Source organism: Elgaria multicarinata, chromosome 2 (assembly GCF_023053635.1).
Source record: "Elgaria multicarinata webbii isolate HBS135686 ecotype San Diego chromosome 2, rElgMul1.1.pri, whole genome shotgun sequence".
In the NCBI taxonomy this organism is placed as follows: Eukaryota; Metazoa; Chordata; class Lepidosauria; order Squamata; family Anguidae; genus Elgaria; species Elgaria multicarinata.
The window spans coordinates 65844630-65868141 of record NC_086172.1 but is presented as its reverse complement, the minus strand read 5'-3'; the positions used below and the strand labels follow the sequence as shown (position 1 = coordinate 65868141).

The window sequence follows — 23512 nt, the reverse complement described above, 5'->3', positions numbered from 1 at the left end:
AGAGGGCTATGAATGTACCAGCCATCCCTTCCCCACTGTACCTGCCCCCCCACTGCACTGCCTGTGAAGGTTAGGGACCCACAAGCAGCAGGACTCAATGCTGGTAGAAGTGACAATTATCAACCCTCCTGTGCAAGCACATACGAACTCCTTATTCACATCCCAGAAAGAGGGGATTGGATCCTGGTCAGATGGTCCACAACTTAAGTGCAATTGGTTTATATACCAAATAGTAGAGATAGAAAGTTCCTGAGTTCTGTAGGCATAGCAGCTGTAAGGCAGAGATGGTCTTGGAGTAGCTTCTTTTGTGTACAGAACAAGTGTGCTGGAATTGTGTTAAAACCAGAACCTGGAGGTAATTCCTACATTGTAGGCCTATATTCATGCCACAAGTATACAAATATTAATATGACAACTTGGTTTTGAGTGTACCAATTAGGATTAGTGCCAAAACAGGTCCTATGGAAAAATATAGTAAAGAAATATTCTATACCAGTATATTAAATAAGTTAACAGTGTGACTGAAATATAAAAATCTACAGTTATTCTGTAGCAGTCTTGAAAAGTTAAATATATAGAGTTCATATGTACACTGATTCAGCTGTTCAGGCACCAATATCAGCTCTGGGTTTGTCCACTTATTGACAGTTGATACCTGTAAAAGAAAAGCAGTCGATTCAGATGTTACAGTAAAATAAGTTTATAGTATAGCACACAATTTTCTATACTAACAAACAATGTGTACCTTTAAGCTTTTCCTGGGGCCATAAACTGGATTGTAACAAAAAAAGCAGGTTGTACTTGGGATATATTAATCACTCAGCAAGGCAATGGTTTATTGGCAGGTAGTAAGCTGCTACTTTACACAGGCCATTGATCCATCTAACTCAGTCTTGTCTGTAATGACAGATGAAGCCACAGGACTCTAAGAGGAGCAGCAGCAGTTGGTCAATCTACAGGTTCTCAGAGTGTCCTGAAATCTAAATACTTTGTAGCACAGAGGGAAGGCCATATTTTTTGCAACTCCACTAATAAACTTGCTGGACAGACCACTGATCTAATTACAAGGAGTTCATACTTGATCGCTTTGTATTTGATCACTGCAATTCTAGACATTCACTAGTTCCATGATTGAAGGCCAAATTAGACTGAAGGTGACAGATCCATGTAGAAAACTAGGTCTGCTACTCAATCCCTAAATAGAAGTGAAATTGAAGTAATCTAGAGCATAACATGGGTAGGTGGGACAGGGAACACTAATGTATTCTCTCACACACTTTAAATGGGGATTTTTGTCCCAGTGGGTTTAGAATAGAAGTGACCTTTTCTGCAATGACAAAAAGCTTTAAAAAAAACAAGTAGTTATAAGTAGGGCAGGGTCCCTTTTTGCCTGCATTTCACTATTATGTGCCTCCTAAGCAGTCCTGTCACCACAGCATCTAGAAGTGCCTTAGGGCATGTCTACACCAGCCATTTATCCAGGGATTGTCTCTGTGCATCCAAATGACACACAGGGGATCCCGGGAGTAGGCAGGGCCAATCCCTCCATTTTCCTGGGATAATCGTATGTCACTACAATGCCCCATAGTGAAGCTTTATAATCAAGATGTAGCTGTTGCTACCCTTTTTATATGCTGCAAGTTCAAACATACCATTGGGAGAAGCCTTTGACCAAGTCTTCCTTCGATAAGTCAATCAGCACCTTTAAAAAAAAGAAGCCAAAATTAAAAGCACCTACTACTTGTTCAGTAGCAAGCTTGAATATTTTGATTAACTGTTTGACTTACAGGCGTGTAGTTTGAAATGAATTAAAACTATTACCAGGCACAAAGGCCAAGCAAGTGTATACTGAGATTTGAACATTGGAATACAGCTGGTAATCCCTTTCCTCTTTCCACACATTCTTCCCCATCTTTTAGATACCTGCTTTGCATTAGAGGAGTGAAGGTATAATGTAGTAAAAAATCTGAACAGCAGCTGATTTTTTAATGAATTAATATAACATTGACTGAATGATTAGTTAACGAAATAGTTTGTATCGGAGAATCTGATCTCCAAGTATACAGGAGTTGTGAGAAAGGAAATATCTATGGCAAAATGCAGATATTGATTTCTCCTCACATGCAATCAATTTCACTAGCTCACTTTCTCCATGCTGTACATTTTTAAAGGATTAAAAAGAAGCCAAAGGCAAAGGTAGAACCAGGCAATCTTCAAAACGAAATATTTACAAAAGTTTATTTACAGTGCCAAGGTACCTTGGCACTGTAAATAAACTTTTGTAAATACTTTTGTAAATACTCTTCGTTTTGAAGATTGCCTGGTTCTACTTTTGCCTTTGGCTTCTTTTTACTCCCCTACGGGGTTTTCCTTGCTTTTGCACTCGTTTTTAAAGGATGCCTTACCTTTCCAAGCTCCTTCCTTTCATGCGAAATAAACGACCTTTTATTTTTCACTGCAACATCTAAGGCTCGTTTCTTAACGTCTTCTAAAGTGTCATAAAATTCAAATCTAAAAGTAGGTAACAGAAAATGTGTATATACTAAACAATGAACACAAAAAACATGATTCAGAATGTTGCTCTGATATGTAAGACATTCTAAACTTTCAAATGTTGAATGATAAAAGTTAGAATGATGCAAATTAGATGAATGTGTGGGGTATTTTCATCACATAAGGCCCTTCCAATTCATTAGAGGCCTCTGCACAGTGGGACTGGGGAAGCATGATTGATCTTTCCGCAGCAGATAGATGAGCGAGATTACTCTAGTTTCATCATCTGTGCTTCAGAGAACACTATGGTGTGTGGTGCTGGAGTCTCAGATCTTCCACTTTATACTAGGTTGTGGGCTCTCCCACACTAGAGGCCTTCAAGAGGCAGCTGGACTACCATCTGTCAGGGATGCTTTAGGGTGGATTCCTGCATTGAGCAGAAGGTTGGACTCGATGGCCTTGTAGGCCCCTTCCAATTCTGCTATTCTATGACTCTACCCATAACTAGAAGTCTGAAGATGGCATGAGTATATGGTAGTGGGAGACACTGATTAGTACTGCCTCTGTGCAAATTGAAAGATCATTCTACTATAGAGGTGGGACAGTCTCACTGGAGAAAGTATACTGTCCCCTAAGATGAAGTGTTGCCTCCTCAAATGACCCTGCCATGCCCAGTGTACTACATTCCACACCTAGTGTCAAGACCTCTAGCTGCTCAGAGGCCATGGCTTGTGATGAAAGCCCAACAGCACGTTGCATTATTGTTTCCTCAGGCCCTTCAGTATACTTTGCTTACTCATTATGCATTCCTTAGATCATAAAAGCAAAGCTTCTTCAGGAAAGGGAAGCTGAGACATTGAACAGTACATCATCATGCAGAACTTTAGAATTTATTTTCCTGTGTTTGAACTGAGCAGCTTTGCTGTAGTATCAAGTCACAGAGTCCCTGTCTGATTAGTATATGATTTAAAAGGTGGTGCGAGTAGTTGACAGGTTTTTTTGTATGTCAGAAATAAAGCTGAAAAGAGGGCTTCTCTACGCCAGGGTTTTATCTACGTTTTCCTGAGGAATCTGCTTCCAGGTTCTTTGCAGGATTAAGAAATCCCCTTTAAGGCCCTTTATATGGGCTCATGCTATTTTTCTTTTTCAGCAAGTTCTATATGTTTCATTATACAACCACTAGATGGCACTGTGGTATAGTGCAATTATGGAAGTTCATGGAGCCATTAAAGTGAATGATTGTGCTTCTAGAGAAAATGCCTCACTTTCCCCAAACTTTAAAAAAAAAACGGAATAAAGGTCATAAAGCACAGGAGAGGACCTGGAGAATAACAACGTTGTCTATAGAATCCACAAACTTCTGTGAGTGACCAAACATGAGTGGACAATAAAAGTGTTGTGTAGAGAAGCCCTTTATAAATTCCATACCAGCAGGTATGTATCATTGTGAGAAAACCTAGAAATTAGGTTTTTTAAAGCCATTTCTCTTAACAAACTAGCAGCTTTGAGAAAGCAGGTTAAAATGAGGGGAAAAGGCTTCAAGTTTAATCTTCCAGCCCATCTCTACTATCAACGTGATCCAACTCATCCACTAAGGCAGAGATTTAACTGAGCTCAGATTTCAAGGCCTAGATGAAGCTGTACATTCTTAACTGATGTCAATATGTACAGCAGATGAAATGTGAAGATTTCAATAAAGGAAAAAAATCTTACAGGATTTACTTACTTTTCATCATAGTGAGGATTAACAGTTCTTTTCTTCACTGTCGTTCTTCTTCGGGTTACCCATCTTTTGTCTGGGAGCAAGTAGATGCGGACATATGGATGTGCCCCTTGCTGTGAGCATGGCATTAAATTTCTTTTGGGACAGAAAGCAATATCATATTTGTGATCAATCGACTAAAAAGAAGCATCTATATAGAGTTAGGGTTCACGTACATAACAGCTTTTTCTCTTCCCTACATCTAAAGAGTTGGAGAAAAAGGTTAAATAAGAAGAATTTTGTACGTTACAGGTTTTGTGGGGACAACTGCAAAGGGTTAAAGTTGATGGTGCAATGTCTAGAACAGGTGTAGAACCTCAGGCCCAGGGGCTGAATGTGGCCCTCTGGAGTTCCACCCCTCTTCTGGTTCCAGCCCTGTCCCCCCAAACATTGTTTGGCGGTTTCCCGAATTTGGTGCAGCTTTTTCCCCATTCTAAAATTTTGAACTGTCTCTCCTAACTGCTTAGTTACTGGCAGCAAGTGTTTTAAGCTACAGTATGCTGTTCTTTCTGAATTTTGGTCATGCCCACAACTAGAATGCAGCCCCCGGGGGCTTCTCCATCACAGAATTCGGTCCTCAGGCTGAGAGTGGTTTTACACTGCTGTTCTTGAGTGTTCCTTTTGAAAGGTTTGTAGCCAAGTTATTGGAAACTATTTGGCTCTGCCCATCGGTGTAACTATGCAATCCACACTTAGATCTGTTGCCAGAGCAGGTGGAGCAACTGTATTGCAGGTCAAAGGCCAAGATAGGGCAATGGGGGAAGATGAAGAAGTTCACGTCAGCTCCATGTGTTCCACTCCATGTTCAAAAGATGCAGTATGACAGTGTTGAATTTCACATTGTAATATTAGTATAGGCACATAGGACTTCCTGGTTGTGTTACACCAGATGGTGCATACCAAACATTAAGCCCTACACAAGGTTAATTTGTCTTACAAGATGAACAGAAATAGATATATCAAATATTTTACCTGCATGCACTGACCAGCACAATGAGGGACTGCCTTAAGGAAGCATAGCGCACTGAGAGGTGAATCTCTCCCACGGGTGTTCCAGCAGGAAGTGTTCCACTGCAAAATAACAGTTTTAATTTTAAAAAGTGATTTCTCCTGCACACGCCAGCAGCTGAACATATGTGAACTGCCCAGAGAGCTTCGGCTGTTGGGCGATATAAAAATGTAATAAATAAATATGTTGCATAACCAAAACCCAAGCTCCAATGCTATAAGGTACACTTACGAACAAATAGCATCTTTCTCCAACGCCCCCTAAACTCACATTAAAACAATTCCCAAAATGAAGACTTCTCTATACCAAGAAAAAATATATTCGATTCTTACATCTCTTGGCAGTATTAACAGTCTGCTTTACCTCGAGGTGTGTTTTAATATATTCCAACAAGCAGATTCATATTAACATAGAAACCGTCAGTCACAATAATATATATGCTTATTGTGAAATACAAAGAGCACTCCTTTAGCAAGACCTAGCATCTCAGCAGACAAAAGAATGAGCAGCCATAGTGGCATGTAACTCTGAGGAGATAATAATATTTCTATGGGGCCTGTGTGTTGATATCCTTTCCAAGCTCTGTACTCCCGTGCTATATCTGAAGAATAAACTTATTGTACTATATAAAAGAATCCATGTTGTATTGCTCTGCTCCAAATGTAGACCTTGTGAAATACAAGCCTTTAATTTAAGGAATACAGACTTTGACTTAATACATGTTTACAGAGTCCTACACAAAAACCTCACCTGTTTTTAAAGTAATGCAGGTCGCAGAACTATAAAAAGAGCAACTATATTTTAAACACAAATATTCCAGCTTGACTTAAGGAGATAATTCTAACCATTTGCAATACAACCAGGCAATGTTGTTAAAACATAAAGGGACTGTGAAGAGCTCGAAAGGGATCTCTCAAAGCTGGGAGAGTGGGCATCCAAATGGCAGATGTGGTTCAATGTGAGCAAATGTAAGGTGATGCATGTTGGGGCAAAGAACCCCAACTTCAAGTATAACCTAATGGGATCTGAGCTGGTGGTGTCCAAACAAGAACGAGATCTTGGGACTGTGGTGGAGAGCTCGATGAAAATGTCAACCCAGTGTGCGGCCGCTGTAAAGAAGGCAAACTCCATGTTAGGCATTAAAAGAAAAAGGAATTGAGAATAAAACGGCCAGTATCATATTGCCCTTATACAAATCTATGGTGCAACCACACTTAGAATACTGTGTAGTGTGTATAGTTCTGGTCACCACACCTAAAAAAGGATATTATAGAGCTGGAAAAAGTGCAGAAAAGGGCAACTAAAATTATTAAGGGTCTGGAGCATCTCCCCTTCGAAGGAGGGTTACATCAACTGGCATTGTTTAGCTTGGAAAAAAGGAGGCTAAGGGGAGACATGATAGAGGTGTACAAAATTATGCATGGTGTGGAGAATGTGGATAGGGAGACATTTTTCTCCCTCTCTCAAAATACTAGAACTCAGTGTCATCCCATGAAGCTGATCGGTGGGAGATCCAGGACAAATAAAAGGAAGTACTTCTTCACACAGCGCATAGTTAAATTATGGAACTCACTACCACAAGATGTAGTGATGGCCACCAATTTGGATGGCTTTAAAAGGGGGTTGGATAAATTCCTGGAGGCAAAGGCTATCAACAGCTACTAGCCCCTGATGGTTGTGTGTTATCTCCAGTATTTGAGGCAGTAAGGCTGTGTGCACCAGTTGCTGGGGAACATGGGTGGGAGGGTGCTGTTGCACCATGTCCTGCTTGTTCATCCCTGGTCGACAGCTGACTGGCCACTGTGTGAACAGAGTCCTGGACTAGATGGACCCTTGGTCTGATCCAGCATCAGGGCACTTCTTATGTTCTTAAAGTAACACTTGTTTAAAAGAGGAACAGTTGTAAGTGGGACTGTAGCTGAGTCTGCCTTGTGTTGCCACATTAAGTGGAGAAATAAAGCACAAAGGTAATGTTCCGTTTATGCAAACATTCAGATAAGACTTACTTAGTGAGGTCCAGATTGCTGCAAGTTACATCAAAGTTTGAAGAGGCTAGGGTGCCCAGAGACGCCATGCTGGGGGCAAGCTGGAGTCTCTCCAGGGTTGGCAATGTACGGGCTGCTGGAATGGTCTGTGGAGGGGTCAAGAACTTGGGGCCCATGACAGCAGGACCTGCTTTCTCCTTAACTCCAGCCACTGCCTCTATCACAACTGGCTCTGTCCATTTCTCATTTACATTAGAGTTAGCACTGTTCTCCTGCCTGTCACTTGTGGATTCAGACACCCCCGAGTCTGTGCTCATTTGGGATGCTCTGGGCGCTTCTACTTTTAATGGAAGTGATTGGAGACAGGGTGGTGGTGGTGGTGGTGGAGGCGGTTGAGGCGGCGGAGGCGGCTGTGTCTTGCCTTGGTTTCCACCCTGCTCCGTGGCAGGGATAGGAACTTGCTTTAAGGCATTCACCCCAGTATAGGTGCTTTCTGGATCAGGTTCCTCTATGTCCAAAGCCTAAAAGGAAGAAAGAAATATGATCATACGCATCATTAAGAAACACCAGATAAAGAAATCTAGCCTGTTTCCTATTGCTGAAAGTTACTTTTAAAGGGCACTCTTGAGGTGCAAGCTCCAAATTCCACGTAAGGAAAATGTTTTCCCCAACATCCATCCATGCACTACAGCATTCGTATCAGTGGCACGAGACAAGTATGAGGAGCTCACACTTCGGAATCTGTCCAAAAGTCAAGAGAAATAAAGCTACAACTTTAACCCTCCATTGAGAGGTGGAATCAAAACACACTCTGACAGCACTGGAGGCGGAGGGGGATCAAACGTATTTCTCAACCACGATGAGGTGTGAAATCACCATTATAATAAAACTGATGGCCTTATAGGCCCCTTCCAACTCTGCTATTCTATGATTCTAAAGGTGCCACTGACAGCTGTGACCAGATGGTCACCAAATATACTTCCAAATGCATGATCCAGGCACATGTTCAACGGTGGGTTTTTTTTATAGCTTAAATGGCTATACCGTTTGGAAATTTAACAACCCACAATGGCATAATCATTCCAAGGATGTATATTCTTAGTAGACCTAAGTCTAGAATTGATCAAATTCTGTGTTGTCTTAAGACACATAGCCAGCTAGCCAAAATTTCAAGAGAAGCAGCCTCGGAGCTGGTAGTGCCAGGCACTGCTGATACGAAGAAAAGGGGAAGGTGCCATCTCTGAATACAATGCAATGACAGGTTAATTGATTATTACATGGTGATACTTGTGTAATTGTTATACTTATATGTATGATTTTTTTGTTTGTTTGCTTGTTTAAAAGACTTTGAAGTCAGATTCCCATATACTGTTTCTGTAAATTTTTTAACTTTACATTTTGGGGAATTGTTGAGCCCAATGATATACATGCATCTATATTGTTTAACTGGAAAAAAAAAGAGAGTTCAATATTGGCATGATTTTTTTTTACTTGTAAATGGTGTTATGCTTAGAAAACGTCACCATACATTTCATTTGTATGCTTTTCAGTGTACATTTGACCGCAATACTGGACTGGTAAAAATCCATTTTTCTATTGGTGGAGGGTTAATCATTGTAGTTGTCACAATCTTTCTCATTTATCCCAAGAGAAAAATCTGTAGCAACAGCAGCTATTCTCTTATTAGGTATCAAAGAGAGAGCATTTTAAACATGTGCTTATTATTGAGAGATGTACAGGTAAGCAGAGATACAATTTGAACCCAGGTGTGTAAGTGCTGTGGGCTTTCAAATTAATTCCCCAATTACTTTTCTCTTGAGAAAGAAACACAGATCATATGTTGAATATGCATCTGTGAAACACACTTGAGATCTTTCTTTGGAAAGTGTGTGGGACTTCTGTTCCCTGGGTGATCTTGGAAATCCAAATATCTCATTTGTAGAACAAGGAAAACAGATGAGACAAGTCTGACTGTGAGCGATTTCAAGATAAATCTTTTAATTAACAGCCTTATTTAATACTCACCTGCCAGTCCTGACCTGGAAGCTATTCATGCAGTTACTATGCATTGACCCAAATATATATCACCTCCTCCCCTTGAAAGATTCATGTTACATGGCTTTGGAAAAGCATAGACTTTAGGCTATGCTTTTTATGGCTAAGAGTTCTGAAAAACAGTAATTTAGCCAGATTTTCATCTCCTTTCTGGTTACGGTGCTTCTCCTCCAAGCCTCATCTTCAAAGCCACTTTCCCAGTGTTTATTATTAATATTAACCTATCAGTAACAGTAGGGATTGACACTTGGCAGAGGAAGTACTAACACTAGAATTTGGGACTTTATAGTAAAATGCTACCAGTCCAATTTTAACTTTTCCTGCTTGTAAATCCTAATTTATGAATGGCTACTGATATAAATAAGTTATGAACTATGTTAAGTATACATGGTTTTGCAAGGAGTCTGGATGCATATTCAGACACATAAATGGTTAATGGAAGTTTCCTTTAACATATAATTTGGTAAATATTCAGCATTTAAAGTAATCATTTATTGGTTTTCATATTGAATAAAAACATTGTAAGATCATTCTGGATTATTACTTGCATGTAAAAATAAACACCAAGCCCAGTTAGTTTTAAGGAAAAATAGGCTTCAAGTGGAACCTACAGAACCAATGAAAGATTACTATCATGGCTTCTAACATGCTGTCCTAGATATGAACAACAAATACTCCACTTAATTAAACAGATACATCTCACAGAGAGATCAAGAGATTATGATACATGCCTTTGATTTAACTCATCATGTTTGGCATGAAAAGCACAAACATAGGTTTAGTTTCAATACAGTTCTCCAAGGCAGACTCAAAATTCCATGGAAGAAATGCTCACACAGACTAAGCATTGATCCATTAACTCTTTGCAATCAGAAGACTTTATTTTTTTTACTTACCAAGAAATAAGTCAGCTGCTATAGAAGAAAATTAATTAGTTTCAAGAATGCACAGCAAGTTTCTAAATGAAGAGCAGGAGCAGTGGGAAATGAAGAACCCTTGAACTTACTCTCAACACAACTTTCAGCTTAATAGAGCTGTCCACGCCAGAATGATCCAGTGGAAAGTTTTGTTCAAGTGTCATATCAGGATTTTTTAGTAAGTGAGTAAGTGACAACACCAAGGTCCCCAGGGCATTCTCCCGATCCTTATCTTTGATCTAGAGAGATGAAAAAACACAATGCAGACAAGATGGGCATGACCAATGTTTTAATCCATTTATCTCTAAATCATACTTAACTAGCATTGTTGTGGATCACCAGCAATTCCGTTCAACAAGGGGGCATTTTAAAAAGTAATACTAAACCATCTGAAGCTTTAATTTATTTATTTTTAAAAATCCCAGCGCCTATTAGCTGGACTATTTTAAGCTCTTTATGGGAAATGAGTACATTAATATTTGCCAGTTCTCCCAAAGATGGTAATGGGGGATCAGTCACTGATAACAAGAAAAGGTTGTGGGTGAAAGTAGGTTGTGTGTCAATATCTGAGCATTATTATTATTATTATTATTATTATTATTTATTTATATAGCACCATCAGTGTACCTGGTGCTGTACAGAGTAAAACAGTAAATAGCAAGACCCTGCCGCATAGGCTTACAATCTAATAAAATCATAGTAAAACAATAAGGAGGGGAAGAGAATGCAAACAGGTACAGAGTAGGGTAAGCAGGCACAGGGTAGGGTAAAACTAACAGTAGAAAGTAACAGTAGAAATCTGCACAACATCAAGTTTTAAAAGCTTTAGGAAAAAGAAAAGTTTTTAGTTGAGCTTTAAAAGCTGCGGTTGAACTTGTAGTTCTCAAATGTTCTGGAAGAGCGTTCCAGGCGTAAGGGGCAGCAGAAGAAAATGGACAAAGCCGAGCAAGGGAAGTAGAGGCCCTTGGGCAGGCGAGAAACATGGCATCAGAGGAGCGAAGAGCACGTGCGGGGCAATAGTGTGAGATGAGAGAGGAGAGATAGGAAGGAGCTAGACCGTGAAAAGCTTTGAAGGTTAACAGGAGAAGTTTATATTGGATTCTGAAGTGAATTGGAAGCCAATGAAGAGATTTCAGAAGCGGAGTAACATGGTCGGAGCGGCGAGCCAAGAAGATGATCTTTGCGGCAGAGTGGTGAACAGAAACCAATGGACTGATGTGAGAAGAAGGAAGGCCAGAGAGAAGAAGGTTGCAGTAGTCCAACCGTGAAATAACCAGTGCATGAACAAGCGTTTTGGCAGAAGAGACAGACAAAAATGATCGAATCCTGGCAATATTATACAGGAAAAATCGACAAGATTTAGCTACTGCCTCAATATGAGGAATAAAGGAGAGCGAGGAGTCGAATATAAAGCCAAGGCTACGAGCTTCCTTGACCGGAGTAAGCGTAACATCATTGACAGTAAGAGAGAATGAGAGATGAGGAGAAGGTTTAGGAGGAAAAACAAGTAATTCAGTCTTTGCCATGTTAAGTTTCAAGCGACGATGAAGCAGCCAAGCTGAGATATCTGAAAGATATGCCGAGATACGATCGTGAACATCAGGAGAAAGTTCCGGAGATGACAGATATAGTTGTGTATCATCGGCGTACAGATGATATTGGAGGCAATGAGATTGAATAAGCTTGCCCAAGGGCAACATGTATAAGGAAAACAACAACGGGCCAAGCACTGAGCCTTGCGGAACCCCTACCGAAAGGGGAAAGGAGGAAGACGAGCTGTCATTAGTCAACACGCTGAAAGAGCGACCCGCTAGATAGGAGGCAAACCAGTTATAGACAGAGCCACAAAATCCAAGGTCATGAAGGGAATCTAAGAGAAGATCATGATCAACCGTGTCAAAGGCTGCAGTTAGATCAAGGAGAATAAGAACGGAATAATGGCCTTTAGACTTGGCAGTAAGGAGATCATTGGTGATCTTAGTAAGGGCTGTTTCGATGGAATGCAGAGGATGGAATCCAGATTGAAATGGATCCAAAGCAGAGTTACTAGAAAGAAAGTCAAGACAGCGAGAGTAGACCGCACGCTCCAGGATCTTTGGAACAAACGGCAACAAAGAGACAGGTCGGTAGTTAGACAGAGATAGCCTATCAAGAGTAGGTTTCTTGGGAATGGGAGAGACTGTAGCATGTTTAAAAGCAGAAGGAAATGAACCAGAGGACAGAGAAAGATTAATAATATGTAGCAAGGAAGGGAGGATAGCAGGAATAAGATTAATAAAGACGCGAGAAGGAATCGGATCACGAGAACAAGTGGAAGGCTTCGAAGAGCGCAGTATTGTAGACAGTTCATCCGCAGAGACCGAAGGAAACGCAGAGAAATTTGCAGGAGGAGCTGACAGATGAGGAACAGGAACTGGAAGAGGAGCAGAGCTGGCCAGATCAGAGCGGATAGTTTGGATTTTAGCATTGAAAAAAGAGGCAAAGTTATTAGCAGACAGAGAGGCGGGGAGAGATGGCGGATTAGGCTTCAGAAGAGAATTGAAGGACGCAAAGAGCCGCTGAGGATGCCTAGCATTTGACTGGATCAGCGTTGAGTAGTACTGCTGTTTGGCCAGTGAGATGGCAGAAGAGAAAGAGGCGAGTACAAATTTGTAATGGACAAAGTCTGCCCGGTCCCTGGTCTTACGCCAAAGGCGTTCAGCTGCCCGGGAACAAGAGCGAAGGTAGCAGAGGGAAGAGGTGAGCCACGGTTGGGGTTGAGAAGGGCGAACTATCCGAGTTGTAGATGGAGCAAGATTATCAAGAGTTGAAGATAAGGAGGAATTAAAGAAGGAGACAGCTGAGTCCAAGGAGACAGCCGAACAGACAGAAGGAAGCGAGGAGGCTAGAGACTGGGAAAAAGCCTCATAATTGATAGATTGCAAGTCACGACAAGAGCGAGAAGCGGGACGTGAAGGAGGAGGATTATGAGTAATATTAAAAGAAACTAGGTGATGATCTGACAACGGAAAGTGAGCAGTAGAAAAGTCCAACACAGAGCAATTCCGAGTGAGAACAAGATCCAGACAGTGTCCAAGGGAATGTGTGGGTGCATCAGACCAAAGCTTAAGATCATAAGAGGAAGATAATGAGCGAAATCGTAGAGCTGCAGCATCTTGAGGGTCATCCACATGAATATTGAAATTTATTTATTTATTTATTTATTTATTTCATTTTTATACCGCCCAATAGCCGAAGCTCTCTGGGCGGTTCACAAAAATTAAAATCATCATAAAACAACCAACAAGTTAAAAATACAAATACAAAATACAATATAAAAAGCACAACCAGGATAAAACCACGCAGCAAAATTGATATAAGGTTAAAATACAGAGTTAAAACAGTATAATTTAAATTTAAGTTAAAATTAAGTGTTAAAATACTGAGTGAATAAAAAGGTCTTCAGCTGGCGACGAAAGGAGTACAGTGTAGGCGCCAGGCGGACCTCTCTGGGGAGCTCATTCCACAACCGGGGTGCCACAGCGGAGAAAGCCCTCCTCCTAGTAGCCACCTGCCTCACTTCCTTTGGCAGGGGCTCACGGAGAAGGGCCCCTGTAGATGATCTTAAGGTCCGGGTAGGTACATATGGGAGGAGGCGTTCCTTCAAATAACCTGGCCCCAAACTGTTTAGGGCTTTAAATGTCAATACCAGCACTTTGAATCGGGCCCGGACCTGGACTGGCAGCCAATGAAGTTGTAAAAGGACTGGCGTAATGTGATCTCGCCAGCCAGTCCCTGTTAGTAAACGGGCTGCCCTGTTTTGTACCAGCTGAAGCTTCCGGACCGTTTTCAAAGGCAGCCCCACATATAACGCATTGCAGTAATCCAAACGAGAGGTTATCAGAGCATGGATAACTGTAGCTAGGCTATCACTGTCCAGATAAGGGCGCAGTTGGTATATCAGCCTAAGCTGATAAAAGGTGCTCTTTGCCACTGAGTTCACCTGTGCCTCAAGTGACAGTTCTGGATCGAAGAGCACCCCCAAACTACGGACCCGATCCTTTAGGGAGAGTGCAACCCCGTCCAGGACAGGGCAAACATCACCTCGCCGGACAAATGAACCACCCGCTAACAGTACCTCCGTCTTGTCTGGATTGAGTCTCAGTTTGTTAGCCCTCATCCAGTCCATTACCGTGCCCAGGCACTGGTTCAGAACAGTCACTGCCTCACCTGGGTTTGATGAAAAGGAAAGGTAGAGCTGGGTGTCATCCGCATATTGATGACACCTCAGTCCACATCTCCGGATAACCTTCATGTATATGTTAAACAGCATAGGGGATAAAATAGAGCCCTGCGGAACCCCATGGCTTAGGAGCCACGGCACAGAGCAATAATCCCCCAGCACCACCTTCTGGAATCGGCCATCCAAGTAGGAGCGGAACCACTGCAACGCAGTACCTCCAACTCCCAGTTCAGACAACCTATCCAGAAGGATACCATGGTCGATGGTATCGAAGGCCGCTGAGAGGTCCAGGAGAACCAACAGGGTCGCACTCCCCCTGTCTCTCTCCCGACAGAGGTCATCCCACAGGGCGACCAAGGCAGTTTCCGTTCCAAAACCAGGCCTGAAACCCGATTGAAATGGATCTAGATAATCCATTTCATTCAAGAGTGCCTGGAGTTGTCCTGCAACCACCCGCTCAAGCACCTTGCCCAGGAAAGGGATATTAGCCACCGGCCTGTAGTTGTTAACATCTTCCGGGTCCAGATTAGGCTTCTTCAGGAGTGGTCTAATTACCGCCTCTTTTAAAGAGGCCGGCACCACTCCCTCTCTCAAGGAGGCATTTACAACCTCCTGGACCCAGCCGGCGATCCCCTCCTTATTTGATGTAATGAGCCACGAGGGGCAAGGGTCAAGCACACAGGTGGTCGACCGGACTTGGCCAAGCACCTTGTCCACATCCTCGGGCCTCAATAACTGAAACTCATCCAATAAAACTGAGCAGGACGGCGCTCTGAACGCCTCTACTAGTGGTGCTGCATTAAGTGTGGTGTCCAATTCATGACGAATCTGAGCGACTTTATCTTCAAAGTGCCGTGCAAACTCGTCACAGCGTGCTACCGAGGGTTCAACTATCTCACGCCCTGGCCCAGAGTGTAACAGGCCACAAACCACTCGGAAAAGCTCCGCCGGACGACACCGAGAAGACGCAATGCTGGTGGAAAAGAACTGCCTCTTTGCCACCCTCACCGCCACAGAGTAGGCTCGATAGTGAGCTCTAGCCCGTGTTCGATCAGACCCAGCACGAGTTTTCCTCCACCTGCGTTCTAGCCGTCTCCCCTCTTGCTTCATCGCCCTCAGCTCAGATGTATACCAAGGAGCTGACCGGGCTCTGCTCAGAGGGAGAGGACGCTTGGGCGCGATCGTGTCAACCGCCCGAGTCATCTCTGCATTCACCCAAGATAAGAGTAGGACAGTTATCAGAGAGGAAAAAGGACAGCCACGAATCAAAATCAGAGATAAATTTTGAGGACGAGCCTGGGGGGCGGTACAGAACTGCAATCCGCAGTCGCAGTGGAGCAAAGAGCCTCACCACATGTACCTCAAAGGAGGAGAAGCAATGTGAAGGTGGAAGGCTGGTCAAATCTTGTCCCAAAGTCTCACTGGGCCTACTTGGTCATCACAGCAGATCCAATGGAAGGCAAACGGCTACATGCTTTTAACTGACTGAACCAAGAGGCAACCATTCACAGTAGTGGTGCCACATATTACCTTCATTACTGCCCTTGCCTGTAATTATAAATCATCTTCATATTCACAAAAGTTGCACAAAATTCTAATTTTACAATGAAAACTGCAGGATTATTCACATAACCCATCAAATTTGTGATTTCAATGAGCTTAAATCCAGCCCTCTCTGCCCAGTGTACTACATCACTTCTGATTTTCTCATGAAACAGATCCATGTTTTTCTAGGAAGGGTGGCTTCAAGGCCTCTGAAATGTTGTTTCAACAGATCTGCCTTATTAGGTTGAAAAGCTTCCATAAGAAACCAGTTTCAACCATATGTCATCACAAATATATCATTACAAAACAAAGCACAAAGGAAAAAAAGACAGACTATGGAACCCAATGTCTAAATTTACAGAGGACATGAACAAACTAGTCCACCTGTTACTGAAACATTTTATTAAATCTCTTAGGTCAGGTGGTCTCCCATACGACAGGCATGGGCAACACACAGTCTGTGGTCATTATGGAGCCACTGCCTTGGTGGCACAGTGGCAGTAAAACAAATTGATTTGCTACTGCATTTCATGAGCAAACCACTACAGCAACTTAAAAAACTTCAAATTTAGCTTGAAAAACTTTTTTTTTTTGCCCTCACCCCAGTGTCGCCCAGCTTTGCTGTACAAGCTTGTTTTGCAAAGACGTGACACTTATTCATCCAGTGGAAGCATTCTCTGTGAGAGGCGTACACCAAGCCGTGTAAGACATAATGCGCAATATCATGAATTACATTTTGGCCACATATACAAAAATGTAAAATTTTTGGCTCCCCAAAATCCCCTCCTTGAAAAAGTGATCCACTTTTGCAGTCACTTTCTAAAGCAGTGTTAGTGTATACACATCAGAGAACATGTGTACAAAGACGGAACTCCAAAATGGGCCACATTCACTGAAAGAGAAACAGGACAAACTGACCTCCAGGTGAAGAGATTGTGACGGCGCGCTGTGGACAAAGAATGTGAACGCCTGGCCCCACACAGGATCCTTAGTGAAATTACGAGTCTGTTTGAGGAATTGCAGGGGGTGGAGGGAAGACAGAAAGACATTCTCACATTAGCTATAGATCACAGGCTGCAATCCTAAAAGCACATACTTGCAAGCTAGCCCCATTCAGTTCAGTTCAATGGGAGATACTTCCAAATAGACATTTATGTATGTATGTACCCTGCCTTTCTATCAAAAAAGCCGCAAGTTCATTTAAGGTAGTATTCTCTTAGTGCATTACCTGCACAGACATAGCAGGAACATTGTGGGAAAGCCAAGTGCCTTATTAATGAGGTATTCATGAGCACTCATTTGCACCAGCAGTTCCCAGGACATAACCCCCCAAAAAACAGCTGGAGCGTGCACATGCACACACAATGTTTTTGGGGAAAGTATCCATTGTGTAAACATGCAGGGTGTCCAACTATATTAAATACAATACAGTGGCATTATATTTGAGGCTTTCCAGATGGTCAGATTTTTATGGAATGATCATACAGTCCTGTTACCCCCCATCCCTGTTTGTTACAGTCCAGATGTTTACACCAGTTTGCACATCAGTTATGGGGGTCTCAGATCTTCCCAGCACTGGGTGTGCTCTATTGTGCCCCTGCAAAAATGAAGTTCTTCCCAAAGCAAGCATCTCAATTGCCACTGCAGTTGCTACACAGAATAGGATTGCACAAACGCTACATGTCTATTGTGACCGATGTCCATGACTTACATCTTCATGCCCTTTTCATTGTGTGGACCTTTCAGGTCCAGAGGCAATATGTGTCTGTGTAACCAGTGGCTGGAGAGTGACCATGGTAGATAGCCATTGGCCTCTTTGACATGTAAAATGATATGTAACCCACAGCATGTGCCACCACCAGTTTGAATACGTAACCTCCCATCAGCTCAATCGGAAGTTATTCTGCGATATGCGAACCCAGACATTATGAGTTAATCGTGGGTTAAACAATCCACAGTTAACCTAAGAACTAATCATAGGTTAAATGTGGGTTGTTTAACCCATGATTACCTAACTCATGGACTGGGGTCAGGTGACACTCTGCAGCTCATCGTGAGTTATTTAACCCAATTTGAGCTGCGTTACCTGTGGGTTCCAGGTTACATATGCATGTTGGCCAAACCCAACAAGCATGGGTATGCAAGGGTTGTTAAATACTGTTTAACCCTTGCATAACTCACACACCCTGGGTTCACATATTCAAAATGGTTGCTGCATGTGCCCCAGATGTGCTGCAGCCCATTCAGAATAGCAGCTGCACATACCTTGCATGTGCTGCAGCCTCACCGTGGGTTAAATAATTCACAGTGGGCTGTTGTGTTTTGCAAACAATCCCATAGTGTCCAGGTTCGCACATCTCAGAATAACCTCCTATTGGAGGTTGCACATTCCCAGTGCATGGGTACAGCATGCTAATAGTTGAAAGCAGAAAATCCCATCATATTCACTCTACCATTTCAGAAATGTTTGCTTTTTTTCTTTTAGTGTGCAAGTGTTTTCTTTTTAACAATTCCAGGTGCCTGTATGTTCATATTCTGTGCAAGGTCAGTACTGGAGTGCTTATCCAACTGCATATAGCAAAAATAGTTACAAAACAACTGCATGGCTAATCCCCTTGAAGCAATACTATCACACCCCACAAACATTACACCACTGATACTCAGAGCTAGCATCTGTACTGCATCAAGGCTTGTATTTTTATGATCTCAAAAGTACTGAAGCATTCAAGGACAAGGCATCCTTTAATACTTTGCTACTGGAAATGCATGGATCTCTAAAAAGTGAACGTACTTGTGTCTGCTTGATGAAAAACAGAAGACAATGCCCCTTACCTTGCTTCTATGAGTTTTGCTACCCACTGTGAGCAGGACAAAGGAGGAAGGCTCTTGATCCATCTTCTTTATTATTTACAGTTTTGAAATAAAAGACAGTGTTAATTGCAACAAATTCCACAAGAGAAGAAAGTGGCTTAAGCAGAAAGATTAGCATTAATTTGACGATTCAAAAGTCTTTGGGAAGGGGTACGAAGCCTACTTTGATTAGGAATTTGGTATTTTTAATAATGCATTTTCTCCACTAAATGCAATACAATACACCCAGCATTTGTTGCTAGATATAGCAGTGTTCAGCCACCCATGTTTAGAAATAGAACTTGAATATTGTAGAATAACCATTTAGCGAGATAACTTCATGGAACAAGCAGCAGTTTCTGCTGCAAGATTTTTGAGTGTCATCAGTGATAGCTTGAGCCAGGAGCTAGCATAAAAGACCTCACTGAAAGTTTAAAACAGAGGACTACAAGTAAGCTGTAGGCTGTATTGGACGTAATTAAATATTTGCATTAAGATAGACACAGGGCCAGGGATGGGTATACAATTGTTGTCTTTTCAGACGTAATTCAGTAGCTTTGATGACTAAAAGGTGTTGTTGCTTCAAGTGTTTAAAAATCAAATGGCTCAGAAATAATAAGCTTTGAAAATAATGTCTGCTGAGCCTTTGAAATGTAAGCTTGTTTATATCACCATGTGGTCTAGATACATGCCTTTGAGTAGGGTTGTGCAGGGACCCCACAACCTGTTTCAACCCACTTTCGATCCAGATCCAAAGCAAGATCTGGACATCAGAGGCAGGTCAGATATTGCAGTTTACCAATGTGAAGCACTTCAGACCTGATCCAGACTGCTTTGGTCTGATTTGCTCCCAGTCTGGATCTGGACCCAAAGCAATGCAGATTTCTACTTTTGAGTATATGGATGCAGAGGCCATCAGTATTATTATAGAGTCCTTCAAAAGTCTTCATGCCCTGCATAACCTTAGTTTAAGTATTGCTCCTACAAGCTGAACACCACTGTAGCTTCACCGACACTATTATTCCAACCAACTAATATTTCTATTCTGACACAGCAAGACACAAAGCTTAACGCTAATGATGCAAAATATTTTTTCCAGTTTTTATCCACCATGACATCCATTGAATATAGTGTTCAGCAGGTGTGCCCTTTTGGGATAAGGGGAAATAACAGTTATTTACCTTGAGGTACCTGTCTTTTTTATACTTCTTTGCTCCATATTCACCATTGAAATATTCAAACTGGTTTTTCTGTATTAGGGAAGATATTTAACATTAAAGAGTTGCAAAAAAGAAAAAGAAAAAAAAAAGGAGATGTCATAGCATTTGTGGAACGTTCACCCTAGGAAGGCTTGCTCAATGCCTGCTTAGATGACATTATAAAGTGCCAGATGAAGACCTCCTGCCCCACTCAGGCCTTTTATTAATTTGGTCTGTTTTATCCTGGCTGATGAGGATTTTTTAAAATATATAAATAAATCTGCTCTTATAGATTCTGTTGCTTTTAGTATATTTTTGCATGGATTTTTAAAATCTTGTTTTATTATGTTTTCAAGTTTTGTAACTCAGAAATCTGATTGAAGAGCAACCAACGATGAAAGCTCAGGCTTATAGACACCGGGGACATGAGAACAGCTCAGTTGGTCCATCTATCTAGTCCATCATTTTGTCCCCACAGTGGCCAACCAGATGCCCATGGGAAGCTCACAGGCGGGACGTGACTACAACAGCACCCTCCTGCTTGTGTTCCCCAGCAACTGGTATTGAAAGGGATATAATCTCTGATACTAGGGGCAATATATAGCCACATCACATATAGCCATTGATAGCCTTATCTTTCATAGGGCGGGTTACTGGCAGAAGCCAATTTTACTGCAGGGAGTTATGATTTGCCACATATATTGTTATTAATCTAAAACCCTGTAAAGGTCAGGGAGGGGGAAGTGTGGCTATGTTTCTGGTAGTCTGGATGTCCTTTACCGACCGCCCCCACTGCCCCAAGCAAGTGAACCCTTGTCATGGGGTCTTTATGGAATACTCTGCCTCAAATTGTTGTTTTGAAAGACTGAGTTCCAACTCTATCTCAAGAAGCACCCTTTCACTTGTAGAGGTCATTAAATACATAGATCTGCCAGGCATCACAATTCCCCAAACAGTTCAAATCAGGTAGGCCCTTATGAAGTTGTGGGATCCAGCTTCCAGATAAGACAATATTTTGTCAGTCAAAGTAGTACGCTTGGCAGGAAAGCAGCTGAATGTACTGCGCACCAGAACTCGTACATATTGTTAACATACAAACACTTGCAATTATTTGTGTGCAACTTGAGGATATGAAGATGTTGTTACTTCAGTTTACTCACGGGAAGATTGAAAGCACTGTCCAAATACACTATGAGAATTGCTGTGGCAAGACCATTCTTGTCCTGAAAAAAATATTAAAATAAAAATCGTCACACTGATGTGAGCTTTTTGTTTAATATCTTCATATTCATATTACAAAGCTGGTCTTGCATGCTACATGGCCTCTTTTTGGCAGCCCCCTGCTAACTGTCTGCTGTGGGACTGGGCAGTGGACCAACATGGATACAAGCCCTAACATGACTGCTGGCCACAGCCATGCATTATAGGCACATCTGAGCCCCTTCCGAAATGCCACAGAAACCAGGATCTTAAATACCTGGCACAATCTGCATACAGCATTCGCTACAGAAATGCTTTACGTGCAACCATCACAATAAATATGCTGTAACTAGTAAAGCAGGCACACAGACCAAATGGTGATTGGGTTTTGTTCCACGCCCTTCCAAAAATCATTTTACACCGAGTTTATTTCAGATCCGTTATCCCGACACATAAAAACTCACCTCACAAAGTTTCTCTTGATTGGTAACCAAAGAAAACCACTCAAGCTTTAAATGCAGATGTCCACTTTCTATCTTGCTTAAGGGGAACCACTTTATAAAAGAGAAGAAATGCACAACAGCGTCATAAAGGCACATGAAGTTGAAATTGTGTATTGTGTACAAGAGGAAACAGAATCAGCAGCTCAAGCAACTCAGCTTTAATATTTTATGGGGCAGAGTCTATCTGAGACATACACACACGCACACACACACAATCCCAGGCAAGTAATGAATCAGGCCCCAGAAAGCTTATGTCACACTCAGTTTATTAGCTTTTAATGGAGCTCCAAGATTCTTTGCAGCTTTTGTCATCTTTCATCAACAGCCCTGTGCAAATATTAAGATATTCAGTGGCAGTAGAGAATTCATGAGATTGAAGTTGGGGGTGGGTGGGCTGGAAAGGGTATCTATAGATTATTTTAATTTTGTAAAACTGAGTTCTTATGTTTTGTTAGCCAACAATCCAACATCCTTAAAACCTATTCACAAAATCTACATGCTTTTAAGTAACATTATAAAACATGAATAAAAAGGCATCATCAGACCGAACAAGCCAAAAACAAGTTTTACCTCATCAACAACTCTGTCTTTCATCACATCTGCAAGGTTTATAAGCAAGCTGTAAAATATATTGAACAAGTCACACAAATCAACCTTTTATGAACTATTGTATATACTTCTTGTGATTAACAGGGTATTTATGCCTAGGGAGACTCCTGGCCTTCACATTCTTTTTGCCCTACTTCAGTTTTGAGTGAGTTGATCTTTCTCCACTGATAGCAGAGTCCCCTGTATGAGATATGGGGAGCACACAGAACAGAGATGCATGAAATGGGTCCCTTTAGTTCCATGGGATATTCTGCCTTGCCATCCCCAGCTGTATGGGAAAATCTCTACAGGAACTCTGAGAATTCTTGCAGCTTTCAAAAATCTACTGTCCACAAGGAAATGAGGCAGTCCTGAGCCCAAATGAAAGTGTAATGTTTGAAGGATCTCCTTAATCGAGCAAGAACCAGGATAGCAGAGTATATATAGAAGACAGCTATGACCTTCTTCCCCACTCTGTGCAAATTTGCACTGGCTCAGAGAATGTGCACATCCTCATCCCCAAGACTAGGGGGTTTCCTTAAACATTTGGGTCTTTCAGCTACATTTAGGAACAGAAATGAACTAGGGATATTTGTGCATTCCACTTCTGTTGGGCATTTGTGTATTCCAGTGCTACTTTGAGACACTGGCCCAACCCATTAAACACACACACATACACACTCCCAAATTCCAAGCAAGGTTCTGCTTTGGTTAGAATGCAATGGTAGAGAGGCACTGTCTACCTTCATTGTGACACAAACAGCCAGCACAAATTTTAACACAGATGGGTTCAGTAGAGATACTGGGAATTGTCCATGTGAATGTCTGGAGACAGACAGAAGTGCTCCATATTTGTAAATAAGGCAAGATGGGGAGTGAACTACTAAATGCTGGTTCAAGTTGTGCCACAAATGTCTAGAGCCAGTTTGGCCAATCTAGATGCAAGATCACCAACTAATGCAAGATCACCAGTTCATGCACATCCAATATCCAATCCATCAGTAGATCATACAACCATATTAAGAATCTACAGTGCTGAATACAGATGAGGGGAAATGAATGTCTGAATGCTCTCCCATAGCAGAAGTTCACTGCATATTTTAAAATTACCATATCAGGGGAAAGCCTGGAACCATTCTCCCAAATATCCTAGCTTTTGATGGAGAGAGCTTTTTTTCTCTTTT

General features: G+C 41.8%; 1 protein-coding gene across 1 annotated transcript in view; it reads right to left on the bottom strand.

Annotated features, from left to right (window-relative positions):
* Window positions 1–26: 26 nt before the first annotated feature.
* The window catches only part of ESYT3 (extended synaptotagmin 3), a 47955-nt gene continuing 24469 nt past the window's right edge, over window positions 27–23512 (bottom strand). Inside the window, exons 11-23 of the mRNA XM_063116637.1 lie at window positions 22311–22359; window positions 21702–21791; window positions 21198–21260; window positions 20020–20088; window positions 18821–18886; window positions 16907–16993; window positions 10311–10460; window positions 7271–7770; window positions 5228–5326; window positions 4220–4351; window positions 2406–2511; window positions 1653–1702; window positions 27–655 (exon numbers count right to left, since the gene is read on the bottom strand). Of these exons, the coding sequence (XP_062972707.1) occupies window positions 619–655; window positions 1653–1702; window positions 2406–2511; window positions 4220–4351; window positions 5228–5326; window positions 7271–7770; window positions 10311–10460; window positions 16907–16993; window positions 18821–18886; window positions 20020–20088; window positions 21198–21260; window positions 21702–21791; window positions 22311–22359 (1498 nt within the window). The 3' untranslated portion in view covers window positions 27–618. The remainder of the gene's footprint in view (window positions 656–1652; window positions 1703–2405; window positions 2512–4219; window positions 4352–5227; window positions 5327–7270; window positions 7771–10310; window positions 10461–16906; window positions 16994–18820; window positions 18887–20019; window positions 20089–21197; window positions 21261–21701; window positions 21792–22310; window positions 22360–23512) is intronic.